This window comes from Danio rerio, chromosome 1 (assembly GCF_052040795.2).
Source record: "Danio rerio strain M-AB ecotype USA chromosome 1, GRCz13ab, whole genome shotgun sequence".
Classification (NCBI taxonomy): domain Eukaryota; kingdom Metazoa; phylum Chordata; class Actinopteri; order Cypriniformes; family Danionidae; genus Danio; species Danio rerio.
Window position 1 is genome coordinate 14,434,435 of NC_141021.1, and position 15,718 is coordinate 14,450,152.

General features: G+C 37.8%; 2 protein-coding genes across 16 annotated transcripts in view; both read right to left on the reverse strand.

Annotated features, from left to right (window-relative positions):
- LOC141384915 (uncharacterized) overlaps positions 1-15,718 on the reverse strand; it is a 547,599-nt gene that overhangs the window by 448,619 nt on the left and 83,262 nt on the right. The window contains exon 4 of one of the 15 annotated variants that reach the window (XR_015476330.1): positions 13,266-14,287. The exons of the other annotated variants lie outside the window; for them this stretch is intronic. The gene's annotated coding sequence lies outside the window, so the exon portion shown is untranslated. Of the gene's footprint in view, positions 1-13,265; positions 14,288-15,718 lie in introns of those variants that run through there. 15 annotated transcript variants of the gene reach the window in all.
- Positions 2,702-8,499, reverse strand: zgc:123060. The gene is given in 11 exon segments (NM_001037427.3): positions 2,702-3,482; positions 3,620-3,768; positions 3,852-4,023; positions 4,148-4,396; positions 4,505-4,685; positions 4,862-4,938; positions 5,061-5,238; positions 5,343-5,616; positions 5,722-5,968; positions 6,071-6,197; positions 8,181-8,499. Coding segments are annotated over 11 exon segments (2,103 nt in total). The 5' UTR covers positions 8,460-8,499; the 3' UTR covers positions 2,702-3,312.

Here is a 15,718-nt window from a genome sequence, read left to right on the forward strand (position 1 = left end):
TGCTCATGTTTATCATCAACATTTAATGCATTGTTACTAATCAAAAAATGCCAATGTGAGCATACACATCAAAGTGCAAAACTACAGGTGTTAAAAACATCGCTCCAAAAATAAAACAAACTCTGGACTTGTTTTAGATACACCAAGTTAAAAAAAAAGATTGACACTTTTCTTCAAATGCCTGTCTGAAGTTACAATTGATATGATCGGTGGCGCTCATGCAGAAAATGATTGAGATGAGCACAAAATCCAAACAACAAAAAAGATGCATTGATGGAAGATGAATGTGGATCTTCTAGTTTCATTGAGCTGTGTCATGAACATGAAAGCAACTACAAACACGAGGGAGTGATGTTGCACATTTACTCGCCAGTAAGAATCTCTTGAGTGTGAATGCCAAAAAAAGTCTCGATAAACGTTGACCGGGTCAGGTGTGAACATTACAATTCCTACAAAATAATAAACAAATAATAACAAATTATATTTGTGTTTTTATACATTCCGAAGAGCGGTGGCGTCATTTTGATCACTATTCTAGGTACACAAATATTTTTCATATAAAGATTTGTTTTATGTAAACATGAGCTGTTTTAGGGCTGGCCAATAAATCAATTTTATTGATTAACTTGAGTGTGAAGTTTACTTTGATTTGTTTAAATGAAAATCATTTTTCACCCTAATACGTGACGCTCTGGGTTCCTGTAGTCCACCTGCATTTGCCATAGAAACATAAATAAGAAGTAATGGATAAGAACATTAATGGAGAATACGTGTATATGAAAGGAACTCTTACCGATCATATGTTGGGAGTACAATGTTGCGGTTTCTGGATAAATGACATGACCCCGCAACAAAGATGTTCATTAATGTAAATATCAACACTTACAAAACTTGCTCAGTGCACTAGACCAATCTAGATGTTTACCAGATAAATAAAAGCAATAAAATGCAACCTACTAGCCTAATGGGAGTCATTTATATGAACGGATAACAAAATAAAAATGAATAAACCTCTGAACGCATGAAAAAAAGTGATAATATAAATTATCTTGCAAAATATCCCTCTTCTAACAATCATGAGTTTGGTTTGGTTTAGTTTATTTCGAACAGGAAAAAAAAAATTAAAAGGTCTTGTATGCAAGTAAAAATAGATCTTGCTGAATTTAATCTTTAAATGACAGCTTCTTTTCTTTAGCATTTTTATATCCTATAATTACTTATAATTAAGAGGTTATACAAGTTAATATTTTTTGTCAGGGGGAAGAGAGCTATTTAAATCGGTTTCATCATATTATGTCTGACAAAAATAGCTATTGTACAATATTTGAGTTTGAGTGATATTTGGTTAAAGGGCACATATTTTAGCCCTTTTTTGAGATTTAATACTAATATTATGGTTCTTCTGAGTGTGCCAATATAGGTTCAGATCAAAACGCAATTCAGATATGGTTATTATGCTGTGTTAAAAAGTGTAAATTTGGAGGCGTGTACACGGGTTGCTGTTTTGGGGTGTGTTGTTTAACATGATAATGAGTTTCGACTGCCCGCCCAACGTAACAAGGGGGCGGAGCCAAGAGCGCGTCTGCTTTGTGCACCGTATCACAGAGGCAGACAGTAAGAGTCATCATGAGTGAGAGGAACACAATTCAACCCTACATATATGACCCAGACTCGGACACAGATCAAGCAGAGTCGACTGTTGAGGAATCTATAATCCGAATGTGCCAGAATGTGTCAGAGTGGTACATACAAAATAACAAATGTTTTTGTATACTTTTACAGCCGCTATGTAACTATGCATGCGCAATCCGTAATTTGTTTGATAAAGTTCGCGAACGTCATGCGTTACGTCAAACACAGACAAGACATAAAGATATCCACAGAGATCAATTTTGCATTGGTATGATTTATTCGTAATTCATGAATATTGACGTTGACAAATATTGGCAGGTGCTTGTGTGGCAATTGTGAAAAAATGCCAACTGAGGCTGAAAATGTATGCTGCAGGGAGATACCGCAGGTAAATTTCCAGTTTATGTTAACGTTGCTGCTCTAAAGACATCGAATGAGATAATAAACAGCATAACTGTGTCGTGTAATAAGGTTAGAAGACGAATGGATCAACTGGAAATGCAACCATCGTGCATGACGGAGCATCCAGGAATGGATCCCGTTTGCTTCAATATTTATTCCTTGCAAAATGCATCGAATATATACAAAGCAGACTATGGTCCCCTGCGACTTTGTGGAGTGCAAAAGTGAGTTTAAATAAATAGAAAGAATAGCAGGTTACCTTGTTCATGATCTGCATGCTCGCTTTCTTTTTAAGCACATTAACGCTGTGTAGTCAATACAATAGCGATAAAGTTGGTTTTATATCCGCACATTCAGAAGTCCCTGTATTGTTTATCATGATAGTTTAAACAATCGATCGTATTTAGCATGCAAGTATGACTTGTAAACAACATTAAAACTATCTACTTGACTGTAAACAATGTTGTACTTTGTCATTTGCTGCTAATTCGATTTCCCTATTTTGAATTTGCAAATATTTTACTGAAATGATACTATTAAGGAGAATGTCCGAATATCTGAATATAAAACCAACTTTACCTCAATGTCAATAAAAATGAAATACGTATCATTTTTTATTGCTGCTATTTCTGAGATGACAATTTGAATGACTTCATAAAAGGCTGAGTAATGCATGTACTTTTTATTGAAAAATAATTTTAAATTCACTAAACATTAATATATAAACTCTTAAAATATATAAAAATCAGTATGGCATAGAAACATCAACCCTTCAGAAAAGATGTTTCAATTCCTGAGTCATATAAAAACTTTATATTGAAGTATAAATTAAAATGTGATTGGCAAATATAAAATGTATCCTTGTGCAAATATAAAATATAAACTCCAAGTTGTCACTTTGTTGAATGAAATACAATTGTCCATGAACATTAGAAAGTACAGTATATCTACAAACACATACAAACATATCAAATATACATTGGCAGTTGAATAAACAAAATATGACTTCTGAAATTTTGGTAAAGCTAGTTATTTTATAAAAAATAAAAATGTATATGTGATAACTCCCAAGTTCAAATTGTAGTGCAATTTCTAAAACAATGTTTTATTATTATGTCTCTGTTAGACAGTGCCGCTTTTTGGCTTATCGGAGCTTTGTGAGCTGGTGTTGGGGTTTCCTCGGGCGGAGAGTCCGTGTTGTGATTCCTGCCTGTGTGGTGCTGAAGATTCGAAGACAGTTTCCTGAAGAGCAGGGCAGCTATGTGGGTTTTAGGATAGCTATTGATTGAAGCGGGTCACCCTGCTGGAGATAGCCTCCTCCATCTCAGGTCGATCGTAGGCTGATGATAGAGCAGGTGGTATGTGAATTCCCAATACTTCATCAACATAGGGTGATGGGTCCACAAACACTTGGTTGAAGATGAGGTCCAGCAGCTCTTCTACATAACCTGTGCAATATAACAGTTATCTCTTTAGTAACTTAATTTTGTATTTTGAGTAGTGAGTTTTCATTGTGAATGTAAAGTGCAATTATTTTTTTTATTTATTGAATTATTAATAATACTATAAACATTTATATACATACCGAAAGTTTGCTGTGTCTTCACTTCTCGGACCCTATACTCTCCTTTCTTTGCCTTTGGAAAGGCAAGCTTGTAAATAGGTTTACCAGTTGCTGATGTGGCCTGGGGACGCCCGGCATTTTCATTGTAATGAAGTGCAGCCAAGTACAACCTAACAAAAAGAAAAATGTAAATGACGTACCATGACAAGACTGTATAGTATTGTAAATATTAATTTCTGATCATTGGCTTTACCTGCATAGCATCCCCAGAAATGGGAATACCACATTTTTGGGTGCAAACCGCAGTATGACGCTGTGGAAAGCTTCAACAGTTGACGTCTGGTGGTGAGGACTTAGCTTGGCCACATCCTTCAATATTCTCTTGTTAGCGAGAACTTTCTCCAGCTTGTAGAATGGCATCGTTGCTAAACAAGCAAAAATTTAAGGTATTAGAGTCGAAATCAAAAACAAATCTGAACAAAGAAACAAGCTCTGTTTTGCATTAGTTTTAATCGCAAAGAATATTTTATTTGTCTGTATACAACTTACCAGCCGACAGCCATTTGTTCTTGTCTCTGCTTATTCGTTGCGGATGCAGACAAGCCGGAAAATTGGGGTCTTCATGTACATGTTTGTCTTGTACATGGTTTAAGATAGAGGTCCACTTTGCCACTCTTTCAGGACCTGTTGTGGATGATGCAGCAGTCCAGTAGATGTGGTTTTTGATGCTACGTAACCATTTACGCAACTTCTCACACCCCTTTATCTGGCATATCTTGTCCAGTTTTTTGGAAATTCCTGGAAATTAAAGAAAAAAAGACATCAACACAAAAATAATAATAAACATGTAAGAACTGTAAATAGCAATTTAATCTTAAGTAAATTAATAACTGCTAAATTACATACCTTTCTCGATATGCCACACATCGTAAAACTGAGTGACATTTCGATCCCTGAGATATTTCTGTATTTGAGGATGTCGGTCTGTGATGATGCATTCCAGACGAACACCGCGGGCATCCAACAGGTCAAGGCTTCTCTTTAGGCCTTCTTTTTCCATATGGTAACTGCCACCCACCTCATTACTCTATAAAATTTTAAATAAGGTAAAAAAAAAAAAAAAAAAAAAAAATATATATATATATATATATATATATATATATATATATATATATATATATATATATATATATATATATAAATAAATCACACATTTTCAATCCAAAATATTATGCTAGTTCAGATAATACTTTTCTGTATTACCTGGACTAACTGTAGGTCGACCACTGTGTTAGTTGCAAGGTCCATCATTGTATAACTACCATACTTGGCCGAGTGACCTTCAAGAACAAACCGTACATAATTATTCTAAACACATTTTTGGAATAATTGTAATGTATTTCATATTTATTTTTTTTATTAGACTGTATTGAATTAGAAATTAAATCTTTTGACTAATTACCTGGGGAGTCAGCCCTCATATCTCCTCCAACAATCACATTCTCTCTTCGACTGAGCTGTTCTAGCATTTCACTCTGCCAATTTCTCCACTTGTGGACAATAGCAGGTTCAATGCAAAGTCTTGCATGACGGCGAAATGAATTATATTTAAAAATGTGTAGTTTCATTGCAGCAAATACCTGACAACAGAGAGGAGAATTTTTAGTACAATGTGCATGCACCCTGTGACAAAATTTATATTATGTTTCTAAAAGAAATGTGATAAATTTTGATAGATAATTACCTTTTCAACTACAAAAAATGATGCACCGCTCAAGTAGACAGCAGCAGAAAGATGCAGGTTGCCAGCTGGAGTACTACCAATAATTGGCTGACTGTTCCATTTTCTTACAAACTCGCAGTGTGGGCAGACTTGCTGTACGCTCAGAAATGTCCCAAGCCTTTGTGACTTTACATCACATCTCCTCTGACACACTGGGCAGTCACTGAAGAGCTCCATGAGGCATGTTTCATAGACAATGAACTTGGCAATGTTATGAACTGGGCATTCTTGGATTCTGTAAAAATAAATATACACATTAACATAATAAAAAAAAATGATGATGAATGTTATGATGACAATACACAATCTTTCAAATAATTTACATAATGCATAAACTCACGACAAGTCTGTTGGTTCAGTTGCAGATGTGCATTCCTCTGCAGGGTCAAATGTCACATCCGAGTCTTGGGCTATAATTTTTGACTCTGTCAAAGTCTCTTCGGCTGCTTCTTCTTCCTCCTCCTCCTCCTCCTCCAGCTCCAGACGAGGTCTTTTTAGTGAAGGTTTGAGGGGTGTCGAAGTCATAAACGCAGTAGAGGACGCTAATGGTACAGTCAGTTCAAAACTGGATATTGTTGTCTGGACACCTATAGTGTAATTTTATGATTAATCTCATTGCACGTTTATAAAGATAATAAAACACGTTTCTAATGCAGCAACTTAAAATAAACTGAGAAATTTTAACTTACTTGTACTCCTGCGTTTAGCCTGAAGCGTCCTAAAAGACAACTGGGTACCAACACTGTGTAAAGATGTGTGAAAAGTTTCTGTCTGGCAAGCAACATCCACCTTTTTGCTCTTTGTCGACGTCGTGGCCTTTGTAAGAAAACATACATGTTTTAAAATGACCTTTATTTGATTAAAACATACCGATCTTATTGTAAACAACTGCAGACCACGTGCAAGTACAGTGAAAAAAATTACAATAAACATCCCACATACAAAACAAACTTTAGCTGTAACTTAGTCAGTGGTAATGCTTTATTACAATGTTTAATTTTTTCTACGGTTTCTGTTTCTGATGGCTAAAACCTCTTTATGTACACATTACCACTTAAAGCTTCGAGTATTTAGACTGTTTTAGAAAAGCACAATAGCTGTAAACGCGCAAACATCCGAAGTAGCTTTAGCCGCAGATGCTATTTATTTTTGCTTAACATTACAGTATACACATTACAACAAACATCCCACATAAACAACAAACTTTAGCTGTAGCCAGTACTGGTTACTGCTTTATTACAATGTTTATATTTTCTATGGTTTCTGTTTCTAATGGCTAAAAGCCCTTCTTGTACACACTACCACTTATAGCTTCGATTATTTAGATTGTTTTAGAAAAGCATAATAGCAGTGAACACGTGCAAACAAACATCCGAAGCAACTTTAGCGGCTTTTAACTTTTAGATGCTATTCATTTCGGCTTACGATTACAGTACAACAAACATTTAACAACAACAAACTTTAGCTGTAGCCAGTGGTACTGCTTTTTACAATGTTGCTATTTTTCTACGGTTTCTGTTCCTAATGGCTAAACCCCCTTCATGTACACACTACCATATGCAGCTTCGAGTATTTAGACTGTTTTTGAAAAGCACAATAAGAGGTAAACACGTGCAAACAAACAGCCGAAGCTACTTTAGCCGCAGATTAGGGTTGTAACAATATACCGGTATGACGGTTTACCACGATTTGAACGTGCACGATTATCATACCATGAACAATTGCATATCAACGGTTTTAACCATGGTTTTAACCCTTAAAGACCGAGACAGCCGCCCGCGGCTAAAAATAAGTATTGCTCTTAAATGTTTAATAACTTTTGATCCGCTGATCTGATTCATACAATTCAAAGATTGGCATAAAGAAGAGAATCTCAGCTTTCCAGTGCTGTATCACATAACATTCGCGGACTTTCAGAGGCTCCGGAATCAGTGCGGTTACGTCATCAACATTTGACAACGCTGATTTGACAAAGAAACGCTCGTCACTGTGTCTCCGGACAAATCAGACACGATACATTGATGCATTGTCCCTCCTCCATGCCCAGATTGGTTCAAACTCGCTATATCACAACCAATAAGCATAGGTTTCGCTTTTGTTTGTGGACCAAGCTTTTTGAACAACACGGAATGAGAGATAGGCATACATTTATGCGCGGCTAAATAAAACGCAAAAAAAAAAAAAGTTTTGCATGAAATAATTCTCATACTAAGTACTTTTGCATGCACAGCAGCACAGAAACATGACAAAACAGTGACACAGCAAAGACGAACTGCTGCTCTTGCTGTATTCAAAAGACGCAAATGAAGGTGCAGCTGTTTGTCTGCATTGCAGACAACCATATCCAAATCCATATCGATAGACAACCATATCCATGCTGGCACATAAAACCTAAGGATGTTCCATATTGAATCTAGTTTCGTTATGTAACTATTTATAGTATAGTAAATATTTATATCTATTTTTTACTGAGGATTTGCACCATGTTTATTTCGACTTTATTTGGACTTTGACACATTATTTATTATTTTCTTATTTTTATTTGTTCATTGTAAGTGGTGTTGTTTATAGTAACTAAAAATATATTATTTGGAAAAAGTCAAATTTGCTTCACTGTTCTATTATTTTGTAACATTTGTAACATACCGTATACCGCGAAACCGTCAAACCGTGGTATTGTTTTAGACGATTATCATACCGTGAAAAATTCATACCGTTACAACCCTACCGCAGATGCTATTCATCGGCTTAACATAATTAGAATAGTAAGGCTAGAAGTACATAAAATGTAATACTTACTTGAAGTGAGACAGGATCACGTATTGTAGGAACTGATCCAGTTTTCAAAAACAATTTACTCGCGAATCCGGAGTTGTATTGTCCCGCGTTCTCGAGGCAGTCTACGCTAAAGTGGTTAGCGCAAACATACAACAGTTTTGGTACATTTTCAGGCACCTTGTCTTCAAAGATAAAACTCAGCCACTTAAGCCTCTGTTGCTCATTTGCAGGAAGACGGTGAAGGCTCTTGTGCTGAGCCTTACATCCTAAAATAGCACAAGGGTGTTCTCTCGGTGGCATCGCTTCGACGTTCACGCTGATAATGGCGGAAACGGCAAACTCAGGATATGTTAATACGCGCAGCTGTCAATCAATTCGGTGGGCGGGGGGAATCGCACACCTACGTAATGGTGCGATCGATTTCAAAACAGCTCCAATTGGCCGACCCTTTTTTTTGTAGTGAAATTGAAAAAAAAGGACTGGGTGTGTTCATATCACCCCAGTATGATGGTCTATACACTATACCAACACACAGATCTGTCCAAACAGCTTGAAAAGAAGATTTTTTACAATAGGTGCCCTTTAAGTCAAATCTTTTTTTTAATGATTTATTATATATTTTTTTGGCTTTCTGCAGTCAAATTAAGGGAGGACACAATTCTCACAACACCTCGGGTACTCAGAAGTCAAGAACCTATTCTCATATTAATTGATTAAATTTTATATTGAACATGTCCCTTTTGGTTTATCTGATCCCTTTTTATCGTGTCTACTCGAAGTGGGCCTCCAGAAATGCTAGAGTTTGATCAGGAGCAGCAGATATAAACATAGAGAGCTGTCTACAACAATTACAACAGTATATCACAGCTGCAATAATGTGAGATTCACCATCTGTCAATCAAAGCCCCCGTGTCATAAGTTTAAGCCCATCATTCTAATGAACAGGGTTTGTGCATTTCCTGATTGACTGATGTTAACACACAGGAGGACATTAACTTTGAAAAGCAATCAAATAAAGTCCCCCCCCCCCAAAAAAAAAGCACAATTTCCATTGAGCATATAGCCTTTTTCTAATTATCCATCTCCTGTGCATGTTCCGCTCGGTTCTGTCAAAGCGTCCGACATGAACGCCTGCCACCCCCCACCTCACGTCCCAGAGGGTCATGCCGTATTTACCCAGGGACTGATTGAGCTAATATCGAAATGTAATTTAGCGGGAGCCAAGACCTGCGAGCGCGTCTATCACAAGGCCCATTTAAACTAATGAAAGAGGAGGAAGGTTCCCTGCAGGAGGGGGACATGATTCAAGGCGACACTGCTGACAGTCAGCAAACAGACAATAGGGGTGATGATGATTAATCTTCACAAATTAAAGTTGATCTGAAATAAATAAAAAGTGTCACAGGGTGAGAGGAGATGAGATAATGAGGGAGAGGTGGAGATGTTCACAGTAGGGTGAGTCTGGCCCATCTGCAGTCAAAAAAAAAAGTGATAAGATGACTCTACCTGAGCGACATGTCACTCAAAGACAAAACTTGCAACAGTCTGTGACACAAAGATTGGAGTGCCAGTCATTTATGGCCCAGAATATCTACTTTAGGGTTAATAATGATCACACTTCATTTTTTTCACCTCTCCTATCACTTCCTGTTGTCCTCAAACATTTCTGTCAAACAAAGGCAAAATGGCTTAAAAAATAACTTTGGGGTTGTAAAAAAATCACTTCATGTAGTCCTCAAACAATTTCTGTCAAACAAAGTTAAAATGGATAAAATAAATAGCTTTTGGATAGTAATCAATTTGGAAGAAATGGTTCTTTGCCAACTGAATTGATGGTGTAGTAACCCAAGTTCAAATAATCAATGATTCAAAGGGTTAAAAATATGTAATTTGATCTAATTTTTGGTCATTTCTTATTTAAAGGTGTTCATAAGACTGATCAAGACATTACTTGTCATAAATTTGTCATAAACATGACTGTAACGAGGAGACTGACACGGAGGGATCCATTGTGCAGTATTTATTAATCAAGCTCTCATTCACACACACAATATGCACTAACGTGCAAACACACAACAGCAACAGTCTATGATGGATAAAGACTGGCGATGAACAGACACAGAGTGTTTTACCAGGCATAGATCGAGGGCAGGCTGCAAGTATCAGAGTCTGTGTATCAGGCGTGGGTCGTGGGCAGGCAGCGAGTATCAGAGTCCGTATATCAGGAGTGGGTCGTGGGCAGGCAGCGAATATGAGAGTCCGTATATAAGGCGTGGGTCGTGGGCAGGCAGAAGGCGAAGCAGAGTCAGGAACAGGCTGGAGTAATACACGAGGAATCAGGCAGGAATAACGCTCAGAAATGCTGGCCGGGGCTAAACAAGACTTCGCACTGACTGAGCGTTTGGAGCTGGCTTATAAAGGGTACATGGGTCGTTAGCTAGATTCAGTTCAGGTGTGCTAGATCAGTGTAAGTGGATGATGTAATGCTTAGAAGTCCGGAGATGGTGGCCTCTGCTGGCCAGCGAGGGGAATGACTGGGACCGAGTCGGTGACAATGACTGTCATGAGGACATTATAATTGTGTCATAAATATTTATCTGCTCACAACAAAATGTATTTATTATTAAAATATTCTCAGTTAATGTGTTGATTCTCTGATGAATACTTGTTTAACATTTAATGGCATTTTAAGCTGAGGTCAAGACAGATATTAACGATACTGGAAAAAAATTCATGGTTATCATAACCTCATGTTAATGACATATTTATGACAAGTTGTGCTGCCTTGATAACATCAAGTTGTTTTGAAAAAGACAATGATGTGTGTTGTCGTCTTGGTAATGTCCGGTTGTTATGACAAAGACAGGTTATGATGCATTAATGTACATGATATGTCAAGTCGTCATAAAGACATTTCAAACTGTACCAGTGGGTTGACAAAAGGGGTAATGATCCAAATGCAGTAATAAATATGTAATGAAGAGGTGACCTAGAACTGGTGTGTGACTGTAGTGCATGATGGTATATGGAGCTCGTTAGAATGACAGGAAGTGTTCTCCAGCGATCCGCGAGGGCTACATCACTGGTTATCGTAACACAAACAAATGTCAACAATAAAAATGATTTAAAATGACATAACTTGGTGAATAATCCTTGTCATAAGCACAAACATCAGTGCTTCCCACACATAGACTTTACTTGGGCAGGCTGCCCAGGTATTTTAAAGGCCGCCCACATATATTTGGTGGTGACACATAAATAATACTATTATTTTTATTATTTTACATTTTTTATCCCTCCAATAAAGCCAAACATTCACAATGAATTAACCAGTGGAAAATGTTATCTTGCTCTGCACGTTTCTACCGCTGATTCTGTTTGCGAGCAAGAACTGTCAACATTCACACAGACAATCACGTGCTCTACAGTCCTACAACCACACACCTTTTGCTCCAAAATGCGTAATTATTAAAATTTTTGACAATAGTGTCGATTTTTATTCCTATTTATGTTATTTACTTCTCATTTGCTGTAAATTTGATTAATTTAATCATGGTATTAAATTAAATAATTTAAATAAATCTAAAATGCTTTGGCAATACTGTATTGTTTAAAAGAGAAAAAGCGTAGTCTTTACCTCGCAGTGGGTGCACCTGGCTCCTAAACAGCAGAAGTAAGAGAAATAGGGGATTTTTAAAATAACTATAACCCATTAAAAAGAAGAAAATGTGTATCACATTGCCATAATTAATAAAAAAATATATAGTAAAAAACTGACATATTTTTGTTTGTTGCATGTACTTTTTTTGTGCTGTGGGTAAAAGGTGTGTTTCAATTCAGCTACCACTGCAAGTATATTTCAAACCTGAGGCAAGCACTAAATAAGATTTACTTCAAACTCATGATGTCATGCCATGAATTGTCACGATTATAAAGGTGCAATAAAAGATTTATAAACACCCCTTTCAAGACGTGTTACCAACTTTTTTAAAACTGTCTAAATTATTAATTCACAAATAGCACTGATCAACTTTACAAGAGAAACTAACTTGAACCTGATTCCTGTAAGACCCCAGTGACAGACTAGTCATCGCATTGATCCTGAAGGGCCAGCCTGTACACCAGCTGGTGACCTCTCCCATCTGTAGCTTTTCCACGATGGATGTCCAGCGTTCTCCAGCCTCCAGCACCTAGACTTCAGCTCTGCACAGGACGTTTGACCATAGGAGAAATGGCAGTGCCCAACTGAGCCTGGTTTTTCTCAAAGTTTTTTTTTTTCTTCTTCACTTTCGCCAATTGGTAAAGATTGTTCCTCGCCACTGTCACCACTGGCTTGCATGGTTTGGGATTTGTAGAGCTGCGCATCGACTGATTTGCTCATCAGTGTTTGGACTTTCAGGCAGTGAAAATTAAGCCACACTGAACTGAACTAAATTGAACAAACTCTGAAAACTCGACTGACATTGTTTTAATTTAATTCAATTCAATTCAGCTTTATTTGTATAGCGCTTTTACAATGTAGATTGTGTCAAAGCAGCTTCACATAAATGGTCATAGTAACTGGAACAGTGTGGTTCAGGTTTTAGTGTTTAAGTTCAGTTCAGTTCAGTTTAGCTCTGTTCAGTGTGATTTAATCATTACTGAGAGTTCAAACACTGAAGAGCAAATTCATCGATGCGTAGCTCTACCAATCCTGAACCATGCGAGGCAGTGGCGACAGCGGAGAGGGAAAAAAAACTTCACCTGATGGGAGTGAAGAAAAAAAACCTTGAGAGAACCAGACTCAGTTGGGCACGACCATTTTAATTTCTCCGCTGGCCAATTTACTTTAATCTTCTATGTGAAGCTGCCTTGACACAATCTACATTGTAAAAGCGATATAGAAATAAAGATGAATTGACTTGAACAGGTTGTAACTTGCTTGGAGTTCAGTTAACTAAATGTATACCTTTTAGTCACACAGAACCTTGTTTTGCTATGTTTCATGCAAAACTTTTATGGGTTTAATATCTAAAAAAAAAAAAAAAAAACACGAAAAATACTTTTGAATCAGTAAGTGATACCATCACACTCATATCAAACCAGCACATATAAATCATAGCACTATTACATTTTTGAATCTGTGGATTTTAATGTTATTTCGTCACAAACGCTGTGACAGAGCTTATATCACACTGAACCAGCAACCTCGCTTAAAGTCTGTCACAGCATCCAACGCTAACTCCGCCGAACTCCGTAAAGCCTCCTCAGAAATGAATCCTGTGCGTTTGCCGATTACATCTCTCAAAGCCAGCGGCATTGTACGAAAAATTATATCTGCACAGGTGGGCTTACTCGAATCGAATGAAATGAAAAGGAAAGCTCTCATATTAAAGCCAAGATGTGGCTTCTTCTATTGAGAGGGATCGTTTTTCGGCATCTCTCATCCGGATGTTTGGTATATTTTGTGACCTTGCATAGACCTTGCGGTGTCTCCTGTGTTTACGGAGAAAGTAATAGAGCGAAAGAGAGAGAGGGGGGGGGATGAGCTAGTTTATTCTTGTCTGTACGGAGGTTTATAGAGTATCACGCAGCCAGTGTGTGACAGGAAATGCTAGGAGCCATGGCAGGCTTTTGGCGGTGATTGGGGCAGCTATTGAAGGCGCTGGAACAGACAGAAATTATTGCTTATGATGGACTGATGTTTCCGTCTGCACTCCATCATCAGCACTCTCTGTCTCTCTCACTCCATCCACTTTTTTTTCTGTTATACACTTAAGCCAACCGGAGCCAGATATTTTGGTGGGCTTAAAAGCAGTACGCTCCCTCTAAACATTCTGCTTAAAAGGCCAAAAGCAATTAGCGATTCAGCACCTTGCATTATACAATGAAACAATTTGATTCCGCCTTGTTTCCTGTGCAAATCCTGACTCGTTTACACTCTCTTGCTTGAAGGACAAAGCGGACGAGTGTAGAGCTCCTCATTAGAGCAATATGTGTGACACCTTTTACAGTTGTCAATTGTGAGGGGAGGGAGCCGGTTTCTGATTGGCCCCCAGCGGTTGACATGTCACATCAATGAAAAACAGCACTCTGATTGGTCCCAGCCTGGGGAGAGAGACGTTCGCAGATCTGCATCAACTTTCCCTCTAAAAGAGAAGTTAGACCAATAAATTAGAAATGAGAAGCAGTCAGAAGAGAAGAATTTCATAAACCCCACAGATTGAGATGGGGTGGATATGGAACGTATGATTTCGTTATTGGCTGTGAAAGCAATAGCAGCTGTATTGACATGTTTCCAATTCTGTTTGTTTTGTGTGTTTGAACTGAACGCCATTTTGCTGTTATTTCAGGAATTGGCTCCAGTTGTGGCATGTCTATGCAAAAATACAGCAAGCAAAACGAAGAAGACTGAGACAAAGACGGTGAGGAAAGGAGGATGATCAAAGTCAGAACAGTAAAGATGTGGTGAAGGTTGAGGTAATTTCAAAGATGTTTTGCTGTTTTTACACTGTAAAGCAAAAGAAACAATCATTTTATACCATTAAATGTCCTTCACTCATCCATATAATTTTTTTCATGTATTAAAACAGTTAATAAAAAAAAAAAACAGGCTCATTATTAATTTGTACCTCATATACATTTCAAGAGATCACACTTAGCTGATAATTAAAAAAGCGTAATTGGCATACTGTCCTGAGCTCGAAATATCCTCTACCTCCCGTTAGAAGGGCGAGAGGGGAGTTCGAGCTCAGGTAGGTCTCGAGAACTCCCCTGCTGTCGTCGTGTGAGAAGTGTAAACTTGGGTGATAATTTGGTTTAGTTGATTGGCTATGGCGTATGTTTTTGGACGGTGGGAGGAAACCTGGAAACCCGGAGGAAACCCACGCGAACATGGGGAGAACACAGAAACTTGGCACAGAAACACCGACTGGCCCAATAGGAGGTCGGACCGGCGGTGTTCTTGCTGTAAGGCAACAGCGCTAGAAACTGGGCCGCCTTGTCACCCTATCAGAAAAGCGTGGAGAGTAGGGGTGGGAGGGGGAAACTTCAAGACGAATATAACTGGAGTGAAAAACTTTGGTTATTTATAATGCTTCCGTTATCATCTAATAGAGCAGATTACAGAGCTAATGAGGTGCAAGCCGTGTTGATCATAAGCAAGTGATCCTCTCAAAATTTGTTTATAAATAAACCACATTTCTGGAGAGCGCAAAATAATTCCCAGGAGAAAGCTTTTTTGCAGGTTTTGTTTTTACAAATCCACTAGAGGCTACCGTGTATCCTTTTTTTGGATCTCAAATTTCTCCCGTGAGTGTCAATTACGCCTGCTGTTCTCAAGTAAATCCATAAGGTCGCTGTCCACTGACTGACTGACTGACCAACCAAATCTCCCACCCACACTCTTGCCTAAACCCAACTAACAGTGTTTTCAAAAGCAACACTGAAAAAGCCCTTGCAGTCACCTGATTTTTACCATATTTTCACATATGACCACGTTCTCACCCTGTTATTTAGTTGTTTATTTTATTATTATTATTTTTTTTTTTTTTACCTTTTATTCAGATAGGATAGTGGAG